General features: G+C 38.0%; 1 protein-coding gene across 24 annotated transcripts in view; it reads right to left on the bottom strand.

The window, feature by feature from the left end:
* The window catches only part of LTBP1 (latent transforming growth factor beta binding protein 1), a 350,994-nt gene that overhangs the window by 58,567 nt on the left and 267,568 nt on the right, over positions 1-24,859 (bottom strand). For all 24 annotated transcript variants that reach the window (XM_044918765.1, XM_021697673.2, XM_044918773.1 and 21 more), the window contains 2 exons: positions 23,656-23,778; positions 18,343-18,468 (listed from right to left, as the gene is read on the bottom strand). In XM_044918765.1, the coding sequence (XP_044774700.1) occupies positions 18,343-18,468; positions 23,656-23,778 (249 nt within the window). The remainder of the gene's footprint in view (positions 1-18,342; positions 18,469-23,655; positions 23,779-24,859) is intronic.

Genomic DNA, 24,859 nt, shown 5'->3' with positions numbered 1-24,859 from the left:
ACTTGTATCTGAAACTTTCCAAGGCAAACTTGAAAAGCTCTTCTAAGATGAAGATAAAAGAACAAACTGAATGGCAAGAAAATATTCATTTTTGTATCCCAGAGTATGAAAGAGTTAAATACAAAAACAACACCACGAAGATAAAATACGCTAAGAAATAAAAGTATACAGTTGATCACAACAGAATACAGAAAATGGCAAAGTAAAAAGCTAGGACAGAAATAACAGCATCATAAAATTAAAAGGCAAATTAAAGAATGGGGTAAATATCTATAAAATATTGATAAATCATTATTATCCTTAGTACACATAAATCGGTCAGAAAAACACAAACTCCACCTCATATAGGCAAAACAATATTTCACAGAAGACATAAATATAAAAGAAGTTAAACTAACTGGTAGTAAAGGCACATTAAAAGGAGATATTATTTTCTCCTTATCAAATCAACAGAAAAATAGCAACATTAGCTTCTTGAGAGTGTCAAGAGCTAGGTCTCACTGAGTGGTAATGGAAGCAGAAACCAGCAGAACATTTCTGGAAAGCAAGGTGGTCCCAGGTGTTGTTAAGACCTGTAAGGTTGCCAGTGTCCTTTGATCTTTCTTTTTTTTAAGATTTTATTTATTTATTTGACAAAGAGAGAGAGAGACAGCAAGAGAGGGAACACAAGCAGGGGAAGTGGGAGAGGGAGAAGCAGGCTCCCCACAGAGCAGGGAGCCCGATGCGGGGCTCGATCCCAGGACCCTGGGATCATGACCTGAGCTGAAGGCAGACACTTAACGAATGAGCCACCCAAGCGCCCCCAGTGTCCTTGGATCTGTATTAAGTATCCTCCAATCTAGTCTAGGGACATGATCACTGATGAAAATAAACATGTATATACAAGTGTATTCATAGGGCACTAAATGGCAACGACAACAAAGGAAACGGTCTTTATCTCCATAGTTCAGAAGATACTTTTACAAATATATGGTACAATAATGCTATGGAATTACGTGGTCATCAAAAATTTATTTTTAAAGATCAACAAAATACAAAAAATATAATGTAAAATGAAAGAGTTAAGATAAAAAGTATAAGATCTTATTTTAACAAATAAATGAAAACTCTAAAAAAAGAAAGAGCCCAAATATTAACTGGCTGGTAGATAAATGATTTTATACTTGTGAGCATTTTCTAAATTTTCTACAATGAGCACATGCTACTCTTAAAATCAGAAAAATTATATATTTGCAAACAATTATTTGAAGATACTGAAAGGAGAAAATTCTTTGACTTGAGTGTATACACAAGTATAGATGGCACTGTAACCAGAAAAAGCAAATGAGTAAAATAAAACCATATAAACAAAAGTAGAAAAATCATAAATATTCTAAAAAGAATTTAAGAACTGAAAACATTTAAATGTCTTTCAATTCAACTGACAAAAAAAGAATGTCCTTTTAAAAAAGTATTTTATTTTATTTATTTTTTTAAAGATTTTATTTATTTATTTGACAGAGAGAGAGACAGAGCGCACAAGTAGGCAGAGTGACAGGCAGATGGAGAGGGAGAAACAGGCTCTCCACTGAGCAGGGAGCCGGATGCAGGGCTTGATCCCAAGACCCCAGGATCATGACCTGAGCCGAAAGCAGCCGCTTAACGGACTGAGCCACCCAGGCGCCCCAATGTCTTTATTTTAAAATGAAGTATTTTGCTTGAAATGATAAAAATTACAGGAGGGGCACCTGGGTGGCTCAGTCAGTTAAGTCAGAAGTCAGACACTTCTCAGGGTCATGATCTCAGGGTCCTGGGATCGAGCCCCTCATCAGGTCCCCCCCCCACCTCAGCGGGAGCGTGCTTGTCTCTCTCCCTCTGCACCTCCCCCTGCTTGTGCTGGCTCTCTCTCAAATAAATAAAATCTTAAAAAAAATTACATGAGAAAAATTCTATTATTAATAATAGTACACACATATTTTAAGTTAAAAAACCAAAGCAGTTCTCAGTAATTGCAACTACAATTGAAAGCAAGGAAACAAAGTGAAATAAGTCAGTCAGAGAAAGACAAGTATCATATGATCTCACTAAGATGAAGAATTTGAGAAACAAGACAGAGGATCACAGGGGAAGGGAGGGAAAAATGAAACAAGACAAAACCAGAGAGGGAGACAAACCATTAGAGATTCTTAATCTCAGGAAACAAACTGAGGGTTGCTGGAGTGCTGGGGGTTGGGGGGATGGGGTGGCTGGGTGATGGACATTGAGGAGGGTATGTGCTATGGTGAGCGCTGTGAATTGTGTAAGACTGAAGAATCACAGACCTGTACCCCTGAAACAAATAATATATTATATGTTAATTTAAAAATAATAAGAAAGCAAGCAAACAAAAAAATTTTAATACTTTTTAATCTAGCCAAGGTTTTTTGCATACAAAGCTGTATTTGTTTAGTTTTAAAAACTCTGGAGACCCTGCCCAAAAATACAATCTTCTGAACATTAATTCAGAGATTCTGCTGAATGAAAAGTAAAAACACTTTAGACCTAATCGCTTCCTCCAATACAAATGGTAAATTCCCAGTTATAAATGTTTTCTATTGAAGAATGACTTTTCTATAGTATACAGTTAAGTACTGTATATAATTTTACTTTTTACTATGTGAAAATAAACCTTGGACCAGTATGTTTCAGATCCCAAACTTATTTTATTTTCCTTTTGTACACTGTTTCATTAAAAATCATAGGGAAACATTCTTCAAAAAATATGTATAAAGAAGAACAGTAGGAAGGGATTGATATAATAATAAATACTCTAAAAGGCAGCCAAAAAAAAAAAAAAAAGGAAAGGAAAAGAAATGAGACAAATGGAAAATAGAGTATAGATTTGAACACCCTAATACCAGTAATTATGTTAAATGTGTATGAACTAAATTCTCCAATTAAAAGATGAAGATTGTCAATCTGGATTGAAAAAAACTACTATATTCTGCTTACAAGAAAAAGGCCCTTTCAAAATAAGAACATGGAGAAGTGGAAAAAGACAAACCATGCAAAATCTAATTGAAAGAGGCATATGTAATTATACTGATAAAAGACAAAGTAGATTTAAAGACTAGATGCATTCATAGAGACAAACTGGGACATTTCAAAGGAATAAAAGGATCAATACATGAGGCAAGACACAAAAACTTCAACATTTAATTCCATGGTCAACAACATATAAAACAAAACCCAGGAAACTAAAATTAGAAACAGATAAATTTCCATAATAATGGGAGATTATAAAACACCCCTTCAGTAAATTATGTAATAAGCAGACAAAAACAGAGTATGAATATACATGATTTAAAGAACTTACAAACTGGGCCCTGATTAACATATATAGATCCAACTGCAAAATATATGTTGTCTTCAAGTACACAAGGAATATTTACCAAAATTGACCATATTTTGCACCACAACAAATTCCAAGGACTGAAATCATTGAAATTATGTCCTCTGGCTAGAGAGGTACTGAGATATAAATAACAAAAATATAATAAAAATTCTCCAAATGTCTGGATATTAAGCAAAACACCTCTAAATAATTCACTGGTTGAAGAAAAAAATGACAATGCATTTGTAATACTTTTATCTGAATAGCAAAAAACATATCAAAACTTGTGGCTGCAGATAAAAGCCATTCTTAGAAAGAAATATATAGCCATAAATATATATTAGAAAAGTATATATTATAGAAAAGAAGGTTGAAAACCCAATGATCTAAGGATCTACATCAAGAAGTTATAAAGACAAATGAAGCCCAAAGAAAGAATATAAAAGCAGAAATTAACATAATAGAAAACAAAGAGAAAAATCAACAAAAGTTATTTCTTTGTAAAGACTAACACCTGTGAAAGACTGATTAAGAACAAAACAAAGAAAGCACAAATTACTAAATAAAAAATGAAAGGCATCACTAACACATTCTATAGACACTAAGGAGAGATAAGAAAAAGTATTATCAACAACTTGGTGCCAATAAATTGGAAATTTACCTAAAATTTTACCTAACAGGTATAAGTTCCTTGAAAAACAAAGTTACCAAAACTGTCCTGAAAAGTCCAAGAACTGAGACCATTACTTTATCCTTTAAAGAAATCTTAACTGCAATTTTAAAACTTTCATAACACCCTCCCCACACACACAGACAGACACACAAAACAACATCAAAAACTTCCAGGCCCAAATGACTTTACTTGTGAATTCTTCAAGGAATCCAAGAAAGAACTAACATGAATCTTTTTTTTTTTTTTTACGTTTTTATTTATTTGTATGAGAGAGAGAGTGAACAAGAGAGAGAGAGCCCACAAGCAGGGGCAGAGGGAGAGGGAGAAGCAGGCCCCCACTGAGCAGAGAGCCTGATGTGGGACTCAATCCCAGGATCCTGGGACCATGATCCAAGCCAAAGGCAGATGTCCAACCGACTGAGCCATCCCGGCACCCCTAACACAAATCTTACATATACTTTTCCAAAAAAACCCAGAGGGGGCACTTTCAAATTCAGTTTATGAAACCCGAACAACCTTGAGTCTACAACTTCACAGACATTCAAAAAAAGGAACATTAAAGGTTAATCTCTCTAATGAACACAGATGCACATATTCTCAACAAAATGTTAGCAATTTGACTCCAGGGATATACTGTTAAGAAGGATACTATAGAACGATTATTAGGTTTATTCTAAGAATGCAAAGGAGGGACATTCTGGGTGGCTCGGTCAGTTAAGCATCTGCCTTCAGCTCAGGTCATGATCCCAGGGTCCTGGGATCGAGTCCCACGTTGGGCTCCTTGTTCAGCAGGGAGCCTGCTTCTCCCTCTGCCTGCCGCTCCCCCGCTTGTGCGCACGCTCTCTCTCTCTCTCTCAAATAAATAAAGTCTGAAGAAAAAAATGAAAAGGTATTTTTCACTAAAAAAAAAAAAATCAATATGGTTTAAATGTGTATGTGATGGTAGGCAGTGGAGCTACGACCTTTGACCATGATTTAGAACAGCATGTCAAAGCTAGCACAACAAGATAGATGTCACCTGGGGTCCAGCACTGTGGACCTGAATTCTCAACCCTGGATTACTTATGCTTGAACTGGTACACAGAGAGAAATAAACTTTTATCTTGTTTAAAACAAACAGGGGAAAAAAAAAAAAAAAAAAGTCCATGTAATTTACCACATGAACAGAATAAAGGAGAAAATACAATTTAAAAAATAATACAATTATTTCAATAGATGCAGGAAAAGCATCTGTAATAATTAAAAACAATTCCTAATAAAGAGTCTCATCAAACCACAAACAGAAGGGAATTCCCTTATCTGAAGAGTACATACCAAAAATGTCTATGGCAAACATCAAAGTTTAAGAAATATTCAATGCTTTTTCTGCTGAGATCAGGAATGAGACAAGTAAGCTAGCTACCACCATTTCTATTGGAGAGCAGGTCCTAGATAGTGTAATAAGAAAAGGTATAATTATTGAAAGAAAATAAACCTAGCACTACATTATTTGTAGACAATATAACTGTTATGTTCAAAATCTAAAAGAATCTGCAGATGAACTAGTAGAAATAACAAGTAAATTTAGCAAGCTCATAGGTACAAGGTCAATGCACAAAAATCAAATTGTTATAAGGGTAGAATACATTTTATTTTATTTATTTTTTTAACAATTAGTATTTGCCCATTTTTATTTTTTAATTATGTTCAGTTAGCCACTGTGTAGTACATAATTAGTTTTTGATGTAGTGTTCAATGATTCATTAGTTAAGTATACCTTTTAAGTACCCTTCACAACAATATAAAAATATTGAACACTTACTTGGGAATAAATCTAAAAAATCCTGTCCAAGACTACACAAAAAACTACAACAAAACACCAAAACAAACGAAAGAAAACCTAAATAGAGGAATGTGTCTCATATATATGTATTGGAAGACTCAATATTGTAAAATATTAAATCTCCCCAAATTGATCTATTGACTGAATGCAATTCCAATCAAAATCCCAGGATAATTTTTTTTTTCTGATATAAATTGATAAGTTGATTATAAAACTACATAGAAATGCAAAGGGCCATGAATAACCCTGACAATCTCAATTAAGAACAAAACTGCACAATTTAGAATTTACAGCACATACATTAACGTTTATATAAAGCTACTATAGTTAAGACAATATGCTATTAGTGCAAGGATAAACCAACCCATGGATGGAATGAAGAAGAAAAAGACTCATATATTTACACATGGTTCATAACAAAGTTACCACTGCAAATCAGTGGAAAAAGTGTACTATTCCCAAAAAAGGGCGATGATCCAATTGGAATCCATTTAGGAAAAGAGTAAATCTTGACCTCTATTTCACACCATACATGCAAAACAATTTCAGTGCTATTACAGATTCCGAATGTAAAATATAAAACAATAAAGCTTTTAGAAGACAATATAAAAGTATACATAGGGGTGCCTGGGTGGCTCAGTCGGTTAAGCATCTGCCTTCAGCTCAGGTCATGATCCCAGGGTCCTGGGATTGAGCCCCACAGTGGGCTACCTGCTCAGCGGAGAGTCTGCTTCTCTCTCTGCCTCTGCCTCTCTCCCTGGCCTTTGCTCTCTCTTTCTCTCTCTCTCAAATAAATAAATAAAATCTTTTTTTTTTTTAAAGTGTATCATAATGACTTTAGGGTTTGCAAAGACCACAGACACAGAAAGTACTGATCTCAAATGAAATAATTAAAACATTGGCCTTCATTAAAATTAAGAACTTGGCTTCATTTCAACTTACCGTTAAGACAGTTGTATTGAGCATCTCATTTTGAAGAGGTCTGTTATGCAGAATTAGATAACTAAAATGATACCCAAAAAGCTAATAAGGGTATGAAAAGTTGTTGAACATCAACAACCCTCACAAAGGAAATGCAAATTGACAGACACCATGACAGAGAGATCCATTACTAAGGCAAGGCAAACCTTGAAAAGAAATGACAATACCAATGGTTAGCAAGGATGTAGAACTGACAGGCTCAGAAGTAGCTCTTGGCTGTGTAAACTGGGACTCTGAAAACTGGCTGTATCTATGAAACTGAGACATTCATGTATTTTAGGACCTAGAGATTACACTTCTGAGTAATATCCAACAAGAAATTAGTGATTATTTCCACTAAAAGCATGTTCAAGAATATTCATGAAAGCTTTATTCTCAAAAGTCCCAGACTGTAGGTAACCCAAATGCCCATCAACAGTAGAATGGATACATAATTGTAGTATATTTATACAATGAAATGCCATACAGCAATGAAGATGAAGCATTGCTACGTAGAACATAGATGAAGCTTGCAAACATAATGTTATATGAAAGAAGTCAGACACATATCAGTGCCTCCTGTATGCTTCCACCAATAAGATGTTCAAAAACAGGTAAAACAAAGCCGTAACAAAGACAAAATAGTGCTCTGTGTGGGTAATGGGGAGGGGAGTGGGTTAAAAATTAGGAAGAAGCTTGAGGGAGGGTTCAGGGGGCTCATTATCAAGTGTGCTCACTCTGTAAAAGTTCATCAAGCTGTACCCTTATGATTCATGCACTTTTCTCTCATGTATTTTAAGCAATTACAAAGTTTACTTAAAAAGAAAAGCCAATCCACACTGCTCTATTTCCTGGTTAAAGACCATCTTAACCATTTCAAAAAGTCCATTTTCTTTCTCTCTCTTCCTCATTGGTAAGAGGTATATATTAGACTAAAATATTAAGAGACTCTGAATAGTAATCCTGATCACCACTCCCTATCTGTCCATAATAAGCCAATCAAATACTGTGAAATTTAATCTCTTCCAAGTATAAAATAAAGTCGTTATTATTTTTTTTTAAATAGGAACACAGGTGGAAATAAGAGAGCATATATATGTGACACAACAGCCTTCCTTAAAAATGTAACTACATTTTTATGTGACCCACTGCAAGTCAAGGGCATTAATTATGTGATTCTCTGTCCCAAATATGCTACTACATTTTTGTCTTGTAGAGGTGAGAATTATTATGGAGTGAATTTTTTTTTTTAAAGATTTTATTTATTTATTTGACAGAGAGAGACACAGCGAGAGAGGGAACACAAGCAGGGGGAGTGGGAGAGGGAGAAGCAGGCTTCCCAAGGAGCAGGGAGCCCGATATGGGGCTTGATCCCAGGACCCTGGGATCATGACCTGAGCTGAATGCAGACGCTTAACGACTGAGCCACCCAGGTGCCCCAAGAAAAAGTGTTTTATGTCACGTTGAAAATACCCTGCTTTTCAACTTGGTTCAAAATTTTTCCCGTAAGTGTCACAGATGCTTAGTTTTGGATTTTAACCGGTAATATTGGGATTTTTTATTGTAATTGCACAAACATCTGGCACACACAATGGCTTCCGCACGCAGCACCTCCGCCCCACCCTGTGCCCTGGTTCTCTGAGAGGGCAGGTAGGCTCCCGGGGCACACTGCAGGCTCTTGAACCTGTCTCCTGACACATGCCCTCTCCAGCTCCGGAAGTAGAGCCTTGTGAGCTCCCTCCGTGAGGAAACCGGAGACACAGAGCATTGCCCCCATTTTCTTGGTCTTTCACTGCATCAACTTGTTAATACAATTTGAAATGTAAAAGCTGAAATACTCTTCTTGGATTTTTTAAAAGCAATGAATCTAAGATGATTTCGTTCTTGAGGATTTTCATTCTTGACCTCATTTTGGATAATGAAGAGATAATCTTCTGTACCTTCGTCCCACTGCATTGTCGTTAAAAACCTAATGCAAGTGAGAGTCAAGGACATAATTTAAATACTTGAAAAATTCTTAGGACTCTTTTGGGTGTTCAAACAAAACCACAAAATTTAAAAACTTATTAATTTTACATTTTACCCCCGTGTAAAAGGATGTTTTACTAGCTGTGTTTATCTTTAAACTTATGCAAGGACCATGTGGAGTGGGGAGAGAGATGGTAACTGGGACCCACTCGTAGTGGTTCAGGTGGGCTCTTGGGGGAGGGAGCAGAGCTGACAAGGGCTCTGGTTCAGATCTAGTGTCTCATCATTAATGCTTAACAATCAAATATGACCTACCCTTCGAACATTAAATGTGTCTCCCATGTTTAAATAGTCATAATTCCTAAGTTAGATATCCTAGAATATTAGAATTCTAGTCTGTTCTGAATACAGAGCAATGCTGTTATAATCTTAAGTAAATTATTTTAAAAATTCACTCCATAATAATGGGGCGCCTGGGTGGCTCAGTCATTAAGTGTCTGCCTTCGGCTCAGGTCGTGATCCCAGGGTCCTGGGATCGAGCCCCGCATCGGGCTCCTGGCTCAGCCGGAAGCCTGCTTCTCCCTCTCCCACTCCCCCTGCTTGTGTTCCCTCTCTCGCCATCTCTCTGTCAAATAAATAAATAAAATCTTTTAAAAAAATGACTATTCGGGGCGCCTGGGTGGGTCAGTCGTTAAGCGTCTGCCTTCGGCTCAGGTCATGATCCCAGGGTCCTGGGATCGAGCCCCGCATCGGGCTCCCTGCTCGGCAGGAAGCCTGCTTCTCCCTCTCCCACTCTCCCTGCTTGTGTTCCCTCTCTCGCTGTGTCTCTCTCTGTCAAATAAATAAATAAAATCTTTAAAAACAAAACAAAACAAAACACTTTTTCTTTGGACAAAAGCTAAACCTGTATACACAAAGCATTTATGCTTCTTTTGAGAAAAAGAGGATCACAGAGTATTTCTGAATTCAAAAAGCCATTTGTCCCCAATATGGACTGACAGAATTTTATATAAAAACTGGAAAAGTTCAATGAGAAGGATTTAAATCTGCTACAGAAAAGAAACATTCCTAAAAATGTGAAGGGAAGAAATGAGAAGAAAGCTTTAAAAAAAAAAAAACAAAACCAAAAAACTTCTCTGCTCCTGAAGGTAAAAAATCATCCTAATTTACTGTTATATAATGGACTACCACAAAAAGTAAAGTATTTAAATAAATTCTCCATGGGGAAGAAATTCCATGCCATTCAGAAAAATTTCCTTAGATACTTATGGAAAAGAGGCTGGACTTCAATTGCGTATTTCTAACACAATTACTTGCAAAAGATAATGTGTGAAATATATTTTGTGTTTTTTTTTTACACACTATAAAATTTTTGAAATGCACTATTTTCTCTGAATATATTTATTTATAACCACTGGACTATCTTGCATTAATTTAATAGCTGTACATTTTTACAACCAAGATTTTCCAAAAAATAAACATCTTCTTCTAACTTTAGAGTCACACTGTACATTTTCTCTTTTCATATAGTCTTTCTTAACACGAAGAGGTACTGCCAATGAGGACCAGGAGAAAGCCCTAAGCACAGGCCAAACATATCAAACCCCAGATTCATCTTTTTGACACTTAGGCCCCAAAAGCAACATAGGATTGGCCAAAAAAAATTCCCATTTTTTTTTCACTATTCTAATTTTTCTCTTTCTATATTCAAATAGGAGGCCAAGAAAGATCAGTTATGAAGCCACAGAAAATAGACAGTGTATCTCTAGAAATAACAACTTCAATGTTTAAATGCAAATAAGCATCAGCATTAGCCATCCGTTTGGTTTACTGGCAATTGATTCACAAAACATTTGAAAACTTGAAACCTTTTAAAACTTGAAACATTTTACAACTTAGGAGGTGAATAGAACTAGAACTCTTAGGGAAAACAAAGGGTGAAGAATTAAAGCACATTATATATAAATGGGTTACTACCCTATATTTTATATGATTTATATAATTTATATTAAATAAATTTGGGGTTTAAAAGTAGATAGTATATAATATAGTACTTCATTTATATCCAGACCTGGTCCTACAACAGACAATTTAGTTCACAAATACTTATGTAATCTGACTGTATGTTGTGCATTTTGTAAGCACTGATCACATAAAAACAAATAGGTATTAAACGCTCCCTCCTTTTAGATGTCCACATATTAAGGAAACAAATGGCAACATAACTAAGGTATCAATGTAAAAAGTGCTAACACACTGAACAGAATTCATATTCATGGAGCACATCTATGGGGACAGGCTCCATTCTAAGTTGATACTTGTCAACACACATCAATATATTTAACTCTTACAATGACTCCATGACTGCATTATGCTCCTGGGGAACTGAGGTACATGAGCTTTAAGTAACTTCCTCAAGTTTACACAGCTTGGAGGTAGAGTCAGAGTTCAAGCCCACACACTTGGAATCCAGCCTAAATTCTTAACCACTTCTGTACCCAATACAGAATTACACAGTGTGTGCTTTAGAGAACTAAGTCTTCAAAAAATAGAAAAGGCTTCACCAGAGTACACAAAATATACTCAGTTTGGAGTCATCTTATTGTATCTGTTTCCTGATATTCCAGGATGAGTTACAGACCCCCTCTTTACATTTTCATTCACGCACTGTTTATTGTGCCCTAACTAATTATTCTCAATGCCATACAGCTGTGAACAAGACCGATCACAAGGCCTCATCAGCCTTAGTGTCCAGGAATGGGGTCTGACGATAAACAACAAGAGAAAGAAGGAGAATAAGGTGGTTAAAAAAGAGCAAAGGGGGGAACAGGAAATATTAGAGGGTGAATGTGAGAAAGGGTGGCCAGAAAGCGTTCCCTGAGAAAGAGACATTTGAATAAAGACCTCTAACAGAGAAGAGGTGACCATCTCTACACTTCTTAGTATAATAAATTTCCTTGTTTTAAGTTGTTCATTGCAGCCAAAAACATTCCAATTAATACTCACACTACCCATAGGTTTGTCATGAAGATTAAATGAGAAAACTGGTACAATGCACTTAGCATAGTGCCTGGCTCACAAGAAGAATTCAACAAATGCTAGCTATTATTATTATTATTGCTATATATATTGCATATTATTATTGCTATATATATTGCTATATATATATATGTGTATATATATATATATATATATAGCATTAAAATGAGAATTTTAATAAGGTCATGACATCAACTATAGGAAGAATCTCCAGTCCACTCATGTTGGGAGTCCAAGACCACCAAGGAACAGTCCATCAGCTGGATGCCTAACAAATAACCAATTCTGGAATCAATGTATTAGATATTACAACTGAAGCCTAATGTATAAAAATACTACTCACAACAATCTTCCATGACCTATTAAGTACTCTGCTTGTGGAGGACATCAAAAGATTCACCAAAATAGATGCAGGAAGCCTGATGCCCTGGCAGAGCGCTGGGTGGCAGTAGATGGTGGAGGGGGCAGCTCACTATCTGCAGACTTCACTTTCTGGCAGTTCCATGTCTATTTTTTGGCTGCAAGGAAAGTGTTTACTTCTCTGTCTATGAACAGATGATTTTCCATAGCTCTGGGGTTTTAAAAGGTCAGCAGCGATAAAAGGCTTAGGAAGAGCTCTTGAATTTCTCTGCTACTATTATGAATTTCTTTATAAAAATGTTGATATACGGAAGACAATCAAGCAATGCATGGAAAATATGTATTCCAGATCCAAAAGCAGCTTATTCCAGCAAAATTTCCTCAGCCTTCTCCCTAATGATTTAAACATCCATTTTCACTCACTTCTGCAGAAATACATTCACGGGAGGAGTGAGCGTGAAGAACAGTAGCCTTTATAGCAGGAAGCCGTTTCCCTTCTTTACCTGGAATGTTGTAGGATCCTTTTCCTTTTTTACATGTGGGGGGGAAAAGGATCTTATTGTTAACCTAAGTTCTTTTTCTTTAGAAAAGAAACACTCGGGTTGTATTCTCTTACTAGATTTTTCTATTTCTGACCCTAAAGCTATTAAAAAAAAAAAAAAACCCAAAAACAAAAAAACAACAACAAAATAAACACAAAAACTAAAAAAAAAACAAACAAAACCCCAAAAAACCTAAAGCTCTTTGGGCCAAGTTGCCAGATGTAATATATTACATCCTACTTGACTAAATCATTTTAAAAAATATTTTCTCCTTGGTGATAGATATGAAGTTCTATCTCCATGCCACAAAGCCACCAACTGCCTTGGCTCAATGTCAGCAATGGTTTTATACTTTCTTTCTATACTTCTCAGTAGAAAATGTACCTAATATTCTGAAAACAAAACCATGCTTGCTTCAGATTAGTTTTTATTTCTTCGATTTGGCAAAAGTTGCCTTTACCCGTACTTTCTGGTTCCAATGAACACAAAATTAGCCTCAGAGTTTAAACCTAACTTCTTTAGGCTTTTTAAAAAATTTTTTAGTAATGTCTACACCCAATGTGGGGCTCGAACTCACAACACTGAAATCAAGAGTCACAGGCTCTTCTGAGCCAGCCAGGCGCCCCTCTTGTAGTCTTTCTGATATCACTGTTCTCAGTAAAGTTCAGGAGGTCAGCCATCCTGACCACTTGCCTCTGATTACGTTCTCCCTTTCCAATGAGTCAGTTAGCAAGAAGCAGTTTTTAGAAGATACCCTAAAAAGTTATAGGATTAGAATCTCTAGAGCTATTTAACAACAGGGCTGGATTCTTTGAATATGCTGGGATTCAGTGTTCAGGCTACATGTTTATAAGAGGTCTTCTTCCAATCTTTTTAGTTGTCAAGTTCTGAAACAGCATTAGAATTGTCTTGAAAGTGGGAGCAGAAGCTTCTGATCACAGAGCCTGTCTGAGGTATTATTTTAAAAAGCAAGAAATAATATCCAGGGGAGGAAAATATAGGAGAATACAGAATTAAAATTAAGGGTTTTGATTTTTCCTTTCTTTTTTTTTTTTTTTAAAGATTTTATTTATTTATTTGACAGAGAGAGACACAGCGAGAGAGGGAACACAAGCAGGGGGAGTGGGAGAGGGAGAAGCAGGCTTCCCGCAGAGCAGGGAGCCCGATGTGGGACTCGATCCCAGGACCCTGGGATCATGACCTGAGCTGAAGGTAGTCGCTTAACCAACTGAGCCACCCAGGCGCCCGATTTTTCCTTTCTTATGATAAACAGGGAATTCTAGAAATGCCTGACTTCTAAAAACAAAGGTTATTTTCAAGAGCAGTTTCAAGTTCACAGTAAAATTTCACTGAAAGTTCCCATGTCCCTCCTGTCTCCCCAACTCCCCATCCTCTTGCCCAGGCTCCCCCACTATCAACATCCCTGAACATTTGTTATGACTGATGAACATACACTGACACGTTATTATCAACCCAAGTCCATAGTTTACATTAGGGTTTGCTCTCGGTGATGGACTCTGATTTGTACTCCCCCGCTGAAAGAGAATTCATGTGGGCAAGAGGCTAACGGCCCTCAGCAGACAATCTCATGCCCTCCGGTCTATTTATTGACAAGCTATTATCCCTCTGCCAGGGGATGACTAGTGTAAAAAAGGGTACCTGATAAGGCTTCACTTGTTACCCAGACACAAAATTTCTCTGATTTCTCTCAATACAGAGGCAGAATGGCCAACTCAGCCCACCGAAGTTAGTAAGGTAGCAGCTTTCCATTCCTTGCTCCAGCCCTCAGATCTCCCTCACCCTGCTCTACTTCCTGTTCCCACAGGGTTTCTGTCTTTCTAGCCTATTATGTAGTTTATGAGAAAGCAGGAATTGTTGTTGTTCACCAACATAGTCCCCGTACCGAGAACAGTGGCTGGCACCTAGCACACACTTGATATTTGTCAAATGAATGAATGAGGATGCTTTCTAAAAGACAAGGCTTCAGGGAGGGATTTTGGCCATGGTTTGGAGGCCTAATTAGCCATGACTAACCAGGTTCTGTAAGCCACCGGAGCTGTGTTGCTGGGCTCCTTTAGGTTCCTGCTAGATCAGCGTGGCCATTCTAAGGTGTGAACAGGCTGGAAAGCAGTGAGGTCTAGACATGTCTGATGTCCCCAGCTGCACTTGTTGTTGTATAAACACTCATTCAACCTGGATGCCCAACTGAGAGAGCACCATGGCCCCTGGCCAGAGCAGCATGCAAAGACCCACGCATGGCATGATGCCAAGTAAGAGGCTGGTTTGGTGGGGCGGGCGTCAGGGGACAGACGTGTGACACTTAGGAATCTGACGGCTACAAGTTTCCCTACTTTCACACTCACACACATTCTGCTGTCGAGGATGAACCCAAACCCTGGGTCAGTTTACACATGGGATGATAAATATTTTTCATGAGTTAAAGATCAGCAACAACAACAACAACAAAAAACTAAAAGAGCAAACGAACTGTGATTTTTTAAACACATGAATAAGATAAATTGGGACATAAAACTGAACTTAGTGAAAGAGGTAAAAAGTTTCCTTTGCTTTTCTACACAAGATAAACACTCTAGCTAAAGGACACAGAGGTGGTGGCAGGAGGAGATGAACCACAGTTCTAGGAAGAAAGGGAAGCAGAGAAGAGGAAGTCCATCAGAAGAGTCCAGTTTCCCTGCACTTTTCCAACACCCATGTGTGAGATGGGTGAAAAATGACCTGACCTGCATATCATGTTTCAACCTGTGCTTATTTATTTATTGGGGGGGGGGGGGAGATAGAAAGAGAAAGAGAATCTTAAGCAGGCTCCACACCCAGTGCGGAGCCCAATATATGGGGCTCAATCTCACAACCCTGAGATCATGACCTGAGCCAAAATCAAGAGTCAGACGTTTAACTGGTTGAGCCATGCAGGCACCCAAATAACCTGTATTTACTTATATCCCTAAAGCATAACTATGTTATATTGTTTAAAGGCAAAAAGATAATTTTCTGTATGTACGATTTACTTATTTATCCCAGATTCCGCTCCTGGAAGGTAGGTACCAAGTGGACAAGAGCTGTGTTTTGCCCGGCACAAGACAGGCACTCAGTAAATGAATAGATGAATTAACAGCTCACCCGTCACATACTTCCCACTCTACTCCAGTTGAATTTCAAAGAACACTGTTGTTCTTCATGTCCGGTAGGAGAATCAAGGTGTTCCTCCTTCCTCTATCAGGTACATGTTCCCAGAACACCACACACAGAAGGGGAAGGAAGGATGCAGTGGTGCTGTTTTTATTTCTATACAATCTGCCATGCTACCTGATACCTGAGATAGTTTATGCTGATGGAGTATGCCTCTCCACTGTGGCTCAGTAACTGGGAGCCGATACCAGCGAAGCCACTGGAAATCAGGGACGGGCCTTCCTTCCCTCAGCTGGGAGGGATGCAGGTAGCCCAGCTTAGGGCAGGCTATCCCAGCCCTGCATCCTCAAGTCTCCAGCTGCCTAAACCCGAGGTTCAGAAATAAGCTGGTGGGAGGGCATGAAGAGAGCCAGTCACTTCTCAGTGTTAACTCAAGTACTATGCACATCAGTTCCACAGCTAAACCCTGATCACATGGGCTGGCTTCATCCTACACCACAGCCAGGGGTAGAATCAGGACATTCTGCTACTGTCACAGGTTTCAGGCTAAGTCCAAAAAAGGAAAATTTGGACCAGTTTAATGCAATGGAGTAAGCCCATAAAAAATGAAAGCTTTGCACAGCTTCTTCTAGAACGAGAATAACATGCCTAGGGAGATCTCTAGTTATACTGCCATATATCAGCACAGTATTCTAAATTACCCATTTTACTACTTATAAAATTGTCCAGTTTCTAGAGTAAAAAAATATGGACCAAGTGTCAAAGAAAGTATACTAAATAGTGTCATTTACAAAGTACTAGAAGTTTTCTAAAAACACATTTTAAAATTCAAGTCTTTGCCAAGTAGATGCCTGACAGAACTAGAACTGCAGGTAAATTACAGTGATTATATCAGTATTTAAAAAGTATTTTTAAATCAGTAAAAAAAAAAGAAATCAGTATTTAAAAAGACATGGAATTAAAAGAAAATCGCTTAAGTACAAAAGACAAAATGGATGCGGAAGTATTTATATTGGTATATTCTTCTGGAACAATAACTTTCGCTAGTGAGCATGTGAGGTGACCTGCAGTTTTTTCTGAACATCATTTCTGCATGGCACCACCGTCGGTAGTTATAACATGGACCATTTTTCAGGGAAGGAAGCCCTTCTAATCCATGTTTCAGACCCAAATGAAGAATCAGGCCTGCATTTTTCTGGAATGCGGGGAAATGTGCCTTCTGCCCATTGGTGTCATCAGTGACTCAGATGGGCTAGCACCCTGACCCTCTGCCAGGGAATGCCGCCGTCTCTGCAGAACAATGGATGTATTCACGCAGGGTCTTTCGTAAGAACTCTAGGCTCAAGGTCTAAATATAAGATCCAGGTAAAACTCGAATCACTGTACCACGGAATCCTTGCAAACCTCTCATGGCCACCTTGAATGATGTTTTTCCCCATTTCCCAACTTTTGACGGCTTCCAAACCCCTCAAAATCCGCTTGCTCAAACCACACCCCACATTATCTCTCTTTCACTTGAAGCCAAATCTGGCATTAATGTTTTGTCTACTCAGCAGGAGAGCAATTTCAACAATCGCCTGCTTTTTATAAGATCAGTTTATTCTTCCCAATATAATAATTACTTTCAGATGAACCTGGTCACTGTTCCTTGGCTTGCTTCCACTGTGGTACGAGCAAGGAGAGGAGGCAGTTCCTGCTGCGCTCTTTTTTAGAGCGAAGAATTTGGGTTCTATCATAGGCCCGGGACAGAACCTTTGCAATTTACTTCTTTGATAACCTAGGTGCTCCAAGAGATGGACTGAAATTATGATTACGGACACCTTCTCAGTTTCCTTTTAAAAAGGTTCAGGTGAATTATTCCTCAACTTATCAAACTATAATAAATCATTAAGAACATAAATCTTATGAATACAAACAGTGCTGTATCCCTACAAACATGCAGAGGTTCCAAAGAGAAAGCCAACGCTCTTATCTTAATGTCTTACAACACAATTACCTTTCAAGGAGATAATAAATACCAATGGGCAAGAACATACACCAACCTACAGCTAAGGATGTTAGAGAAATAACGAAAATCTGCTGACAGTGGTACAGAGAAGAATCACACATGTTCACAATGATGAAGACGATCTGTATGACCCTGAACCAAAACTGGCAGAGTCTTAAGTTATATCAGGGAGGTTGCTTACAGCTTTCCCCACATGGACCTGAAATCATCATGTCCTGCATGTTTCCACTAATTAATTCACAGTAATGGAATCACCCATGAGTATTTTCATCATCATAACCTTAGGTTATCCTATGTGTAAATCCCAGCAATTCCCAAGCTGTGAGGAGTCACCTTGATGCATACATGCTTGGAGGCCTTAAATCATGAGTATCTCATAGTGTCTTCCAGCCTTTGCCTGCTTCAACAGAAAGCAATCTCCTCTCTGCTTTATCATGAGATAATTATAGGCCTCCTGACGGTTTATCTTACCTTCACACGTATGGCCATCTGCAGAAATTGAGAAACCCTGTTCACAGACACAGTGAAAAGAACTTTCTGTGTTGAGACACTCTCCATGAGGACCACAGAGTCCGGGCTGTTCACATTCATTAATATCTGCAATTGAAAAGAGTTCCAAATATGTGAAAAAAATTTTTTTTCCTTTGGTTTCATATGATAGCAGACATACAGTAAGCAAATCTATTACAAAAGCGTCAGACACTTATTCTATGGCCCAAATGTACTATTTGTACATATACCAGACCACAAGTTGGATTGTTTTAAGAGAGAAACTACTTTGGTTCAATCATATGAATAAGCCAATGTTCAACCATTTTCTTTTCTTTTTTTTTTAAAGATTTTTTTTTTTTTTTTTTTAATTTGACAGAGAGAGAGAGAGCACAAATAGGCAGAGTGGCAGGCAGAGGGAAAGGGAGAAGCAGGCTCTCTGCTGAGCAGGGAGCCCGATTTGGGGCTCATCCCAGGACCCCGGGATCATGACCTGTGCCAAAGGCAGACGCTTAACCGACTGAGCCACCAGGCGCCCCTCAACCATTTTCAATTTACAAAGAAAAAGGCATTTTCATTTTCAGACGTTCAACCTGAATGTACTTTTTTTTTTAAGACCTACTGGAGGCTTGAGGAACACTAACAAACAACTCCTCTGAGAAATAGTCTTCATCTGTGAGCATGCTGTGTTCTTGTGCTCTCCCAGAGCCATGCACACAATCCTGATGGAGCCCCACAGCATCATGTCACCTCCACGCCGACTGGCCCCCACGATGTGAACTCCTTAAGGGCAAAACTGGACATGTCTTACTGATAGTCTTTGGTCCCTAAAGTGGCCCTTCACAAATGTCTGAATATATAAATGAAATAGGCTCTAATCTGTAATTGGTTGCAAATGGATAGAGGACATAAAATACACAAAAAAGAAGGCCTTTTAGATCAGGGAAGTTTTAATCATTTGCACAGCTTTGTGATGATGCAATTCATGAGTGAGGGTCAAGGGCTTAGTACAGTGCCTAAATACAACAAAGGGTCAGAAAGTGGTAGCTACGATTATTAACACTCATGAACAAATAATGCTGTACACATGTGTTGACCATCTTAGCACAAGTCTTGTGCTGACCTGCTTGTTCTCAATGAAGCGTGATTACACTCCCCATGGCCAGGGTCATGACGTACTCCTAAACACTTTCAATGCATGAAGTGAAATGTTCTATCAAACCAGTGCTAATTATTGTGGATACAAGTGCTTATAGTGACAACATAAGGAATCCTAGAGAATGGTCACTTACTCACAACGGTACTTACATATGCAACTACCTGTCTGCACGTATTTTAATCAATGTTTTACTCGGTTGTGTCCCTTATTACACTGATGGCTCCTTGAAGAGAACTACATATTTGAATGGAGTCCCCAACTCCTAGTACAGCACATTCATAGTATATTAGGGATGTTTGCCCACCACAAAATCTCAGTTATGTTCACTCTCTCCTAATTAAACCATGATTGGTTAAGGTACTCTTGGTTAACTAGGGCCATGAAAACTATCACAGGTCCTCGGCACCCTACAGGCAGGAGCCCTACTAAGGCCATTTTCTTCCCTTTCTGAAGTCTCCTTTACCTCTCAGTAAAGAGGTCCTTGATACATCTTCTTAGAAGTCCATTTTTAATTCAATTAAAACCATTTACTGAATGCTTCCTATGAGAAGGTTGAACAGGCTGGGGCCCTCGCCATTATGAAGCTCACAGTATAACAGGGGAGGTAGGAGCCAACATGCATAGTTGTAAAGCTTAATGGGCACATGGAAAACATGGATTATGAGCCCTTCCCAGTGACCTCTAGAACATGCTTACCCACCAACCCTATGGTTCTCCTCCATAAAGTCATCCCTTTCTCTGCACCCAGGATCTCCTGGTGCTCTTTTTGCTCTACTCACCTCACTGTGTGACAGATATTCTGGCAACACCACTGATTTATTCATCTGTCTATATCAATCCTTAACTCTTTACCATTCCATCTGCCATATATTCACACTAGTTGGCCTATCCACTGCTGAATCAAAATAAGAAACCAAGCAGGAATTACTCATATTTCTTAACAATCCTCCCACTCTTGTTATTGTCACTACTTTAAGAGCATTTCGAGGAAGAGCAATGAATCATTTTCTACTTGACTATTTCTCAATGTGACTTCACCCTGTGAAATCCTTCACTTCTTTTATAAAATCTCTGATACCTTTTATGATTTGTCCCTACCCACTGGTAATACCTTAGACTGGTCATCTTTTTTGAACTCTGACCTTCTCTTGGCTTTTAGTTTCATTCTTTCCAACCTGCTGCCTTGAGTTACCTCTATCTGGGCAACAAGGTTCAATAAAGTTCTACTGGCCTGGGGGACAAGCCCAAGGTCCATATCCACCTTGTGGAGCCCAACAGGTTATCCAAACCTCCTCCTCATTTCATCCTATGTCTCAATGTGGCCCTTTAAAAGCTGCCAACTTGCAACTTTGCATAGGGAATAATGTGCATGAAGTGCTTGCTTCAAGAGAAGTCACTGATTAACAAATAATTGTCTAAAAAGTTTGATGACAGGAACTGAAGACGAATTCCCAGACTTTTTTCCAGGAAACCGCTAAGAAAGAACAACATGAATATCTGGAACTGGAGAAACATATGCATTCAATTTGGGTTGTACTTATTGAGGCATTTTTAAACTATGCTGCTAGTAACTTAGCCGAAAGCCAGATTATATTTAAGTTGGGTTTCTTTCATGGGTCCGAGATTCCACAGAAATTCACAATTTCACATGTGTAAGTCAAAACACAAAACTGAAGTGTGTGTTCTGAATCTCAAATGTATGCTGTCACATTCCTACAGAGACTATTAACATGGAATTTCCATGCTGTCTGTATATCAGCATTAATTTTGCTGGGGGAAGAGACTCTTACACTTCCAACTGAAAATGCCTTACTCAATATGGAACTATCTTCAGATTATTAGGTAAAGGTTAAAGCTTATGTCTATCACACACTGTCATTCCTGTGTGTCCCATGGTTATCAGCACTGGCATCAATCACATTTTCAGCATTAAAACAAACTGTAAAATCTACGCCTATGTACAGAATGTGACCTGGCCATGAGATTAGACAGAAGTAGGCTAGTAACTTCAGGTGGACTGAAAGATCAGAAGGCTGCTTCTAGCGACATAGCCAAAGGAGAGGATTTAAAACAAGATGAGTGTACACTGTCATTATAAACAGCCTCTAATCAGGGAAAGGTGGGTGATGGAACAGATTCATAGATAATAATCTAAATGGTACTAAAACCTGCTTCAGGAATATTTTTCATTTGTTCGGATTTAAGTTTTTTAAGCAGACATATTAATTTAAGGATTTACAGTTAATAAAACATGTTTGGAGAAGTGACATATTAGAGTTGATATCAAATCACAAACAAATTTAATGTATTGAGAGAAGACAGTAGTATAATTAATAAATCAGATGGCTAAATTACTTCCTTATGATTTAACTCTAAAAGTTTATGAAATCTGCAATATGTAATCATTGTCCATTTACAGAAGACTTAGTTTGCCTCTATTTGGTCAAAAACTGTGGAAGAGAAGAATGAGAAAAGAAAGTATTGCTTTTAAACCCAAATGTCTATAATAAAAAACAGGATACTGGGGTTTTTTTAGGGGGCAACTCTTGGCATTTTATATAAATCAAGATTCATTTGAAGATGTAAAAGTTCTAATATTCGCACAGCAATTTTATAATTCAAATATTTCTTCTCCGTTGCATTAAATCCAAGCACATTTACTTTCTGCATTGAAAATACTGAAAAATTTAAATTCACCTTACTGCATCACAGTGGTAAAGGAATATAGGACAGCAAATGAGGTACATCACAGTATAGTTAAATCTTGGATCGGTAAGTAAATCAATTTTAAAAGATCTCGAGGCAAAGGTCCGTGTCTTTGGTATCACAGTGACGTACAGCTGGGTGTGGACAATGCTACGGATATAGGGTATAGTGTGATTCTAGTGCTACATCTTAGACAGTACGCACCATCTTCCCTTTCAAGTACTATACATCCTGGACATGAGAGAGAAGACACAACTGATGACAATCCAGAATTAAAAAGTTATTCATGTCCAGGAGCAGTGGATAAAGAAGAACTCCAACAACCTCTACTTATATGTACTTTGGGATACACTTCACAGTTCGTTAATGGAGGGGAAACAACTAGGAAAAAAAATTATCCAAGTAGCAGAAATAAGTAAGTATAAAGATAAAGATAAGTGAGAGTCTTTGGTGGAAGAAATAGGCATGGATTTCTTAAGACTAATAAAAAGGAAAACTGGGAGGGCAGCCAGGTAGAGCTAAAAATGTTGAGATGAAGGATCTAAACAATCTGATTTTTTAGTCCCAGCATCACCAATAACTCAGTGTGCTATACTGGGGGAAAAACACTGAATCTCACAGGCTTCTTTCTTTTCACTATAAATGTAGTAATTATTGGTAGGGTAACACAGGGAAGAATCGTGGGAAAAGATCTTGGGTTCAAATCTCAAGGGAGGAGCATGCTAATTAATTTCTCTAAGCCTCAGTTACTCATGTACAAAATGGATATAAGAAAAGCTGCCTCTTAAATTCTCCACAAATCTATGAGCTACCCAAAGCAACTGGCACACAGTAGGTGTTCAATTAAAGCTCTTGTGGTTGGTGCTGTATTCTTATCAGTACCTTGCATCCTCTATATCTTTGTTTGGGAGATGAAATGTGATAGCACTTTGAAGAAATAATAAAATTCTGTCCTCTATACCTCTATAATTTTGACCAAATTATTAATGAGGTTTTTTTTTTTTTTTTTTTTTTTTTAGGAAGAGGAAAAAGCTGAATACTGGATAAAAACAGAGATCAAGAAAAGGATGGATAAATACCAGCTATGAGATAAAATGAAATATACCCACGAAGGACATAAAAAAAGCCAGAAGATAATTTTTAATCTAGCACCAAGACTGGCCCATGGAAGGAACAGCAATTTCAGGTGATCTCAGTTACCACAGAAGCTTGCAAAGCTAGGGCACAATTGCAAAATGCTTGAGTTTCAGTTAACATGGAGTACAAAGTAAGAACTTCCCATACTTGATGCAGACCCAAGAAAGAGATTTTTAAAACTATAAATTGGCATAGCTCATTTATATATAAATGGGTAAAGCCACAGACTACCATCAGGAAGCACCACAGAACTGAACAACGATGTAAATCAGGACTAAAAAGCAGAGAAGTACCTTGACATCCTTTATTGTCATTTAGCTGGAATCCATCTGGACAAGTACAATCATATGACCCTTCAGTGTTAATGCAGTCTCCTCCTTGGCAAACACTGTTGTCCTCCAAGCATTCGTTGATATCTGTAAGTCAATTTTAAAAATTTAAAAGATGGAATAAACTATATTAAAAAAATTAAGCATTACTCTTACACACAAAAATCACGTAAATGAACATAATTTTACATCTTTTACAAGAATATAATTTTTAATGGAAGACAGCTTTTTAACTTTTGATTTTTAAAAATGAAACATTCTGAAAAAATTTGGCTTTGAACAATAAACTAAAGTTTTAACATCAAATGAAATTTGGAAGAGAAACCGTCAAAGTCTTGTACTAAACAATTTACTTGGCTATGTTCTTGGTAACAACAGGGAATAAAAATATTCTTTAAATATGTATTAAGAGGGACACCTGGGTGGTTCAGTTAGTTAAGCATCTGCCTTTGGCTTGGGTCACAATCCTGGGGTCCTGGGATTCAGCCCAGGGTTGGGCTCCCTGCTCAGCGAGGAGTCTGCTTGTCCCTCTCTCTCTGCCCCTCCCCCTGCTTGTACTCTCTCCCTCTCTTTTAAAAATAAATAAACAAATATGTATTAAGAATATCCTGAGCACCTAGGGGTGCCTGGGTGGCTAAGTCAGGTAAGCATCCCACTCGATTTCAGCTCAGGTCATGATCTCAGGGTCCTGAGATTGAGCCCCAACACAGACTCTGCATTGGGTATGCAGTCTGCTTAAGATTCTTTCTCTCCCTCTGCCCCTCCCCACCCCCCTCTGTCTCCCTCTCTAAAAAATAATAAATATAGAAAGCAAGTGGGGGCACCTGGATAGCTCAGACAGTTAAGTGTCTGACTCTTGGCTCAGACAGTTAAGTGTCTGACTCTTGGCTCAGACAGTTAAGTGTCTGACTCTTGATTTTGGCTCAGGTCATGATCTCAGGGTCATGAGACCAAGTCCTGTGTGGGGCTCATACTAGGCATGGAACCTGATTACAATTCTCTCTCTCCCTCTCCCTTTGCCCTTCCCCCACCTCTCTCCCTCTCAAAAAAGAAAAAAGAATATCTTGAGCATCTATTTATACAAGATCCGGTACTCCGCATTGTAAGAAAAATTTTAAAGTATTTGACATGATTTCTTCTCCCAAACAGAAATGATTTAAATTATATT

The sequence above is a fragment of the Neomonachus schauinslandi genome, chromosome 10, assembly GCF_002201575.2.
Source record: "Neomonachus schauinslandi chromosome 10, ASM220157v2, whole genome shotgun sequence".
Taxonomy (NCBI): Eukaryota; Metazoa; Chordata; class Mammalia; order Carnivora; family Phocidae; genus Neomonachus; species Neomonachus schauinslandi.
Note: the sequence above shows the minus strand (reverse complement) of the source record. Positions and strands in the feature narration are given on the sequence as shown.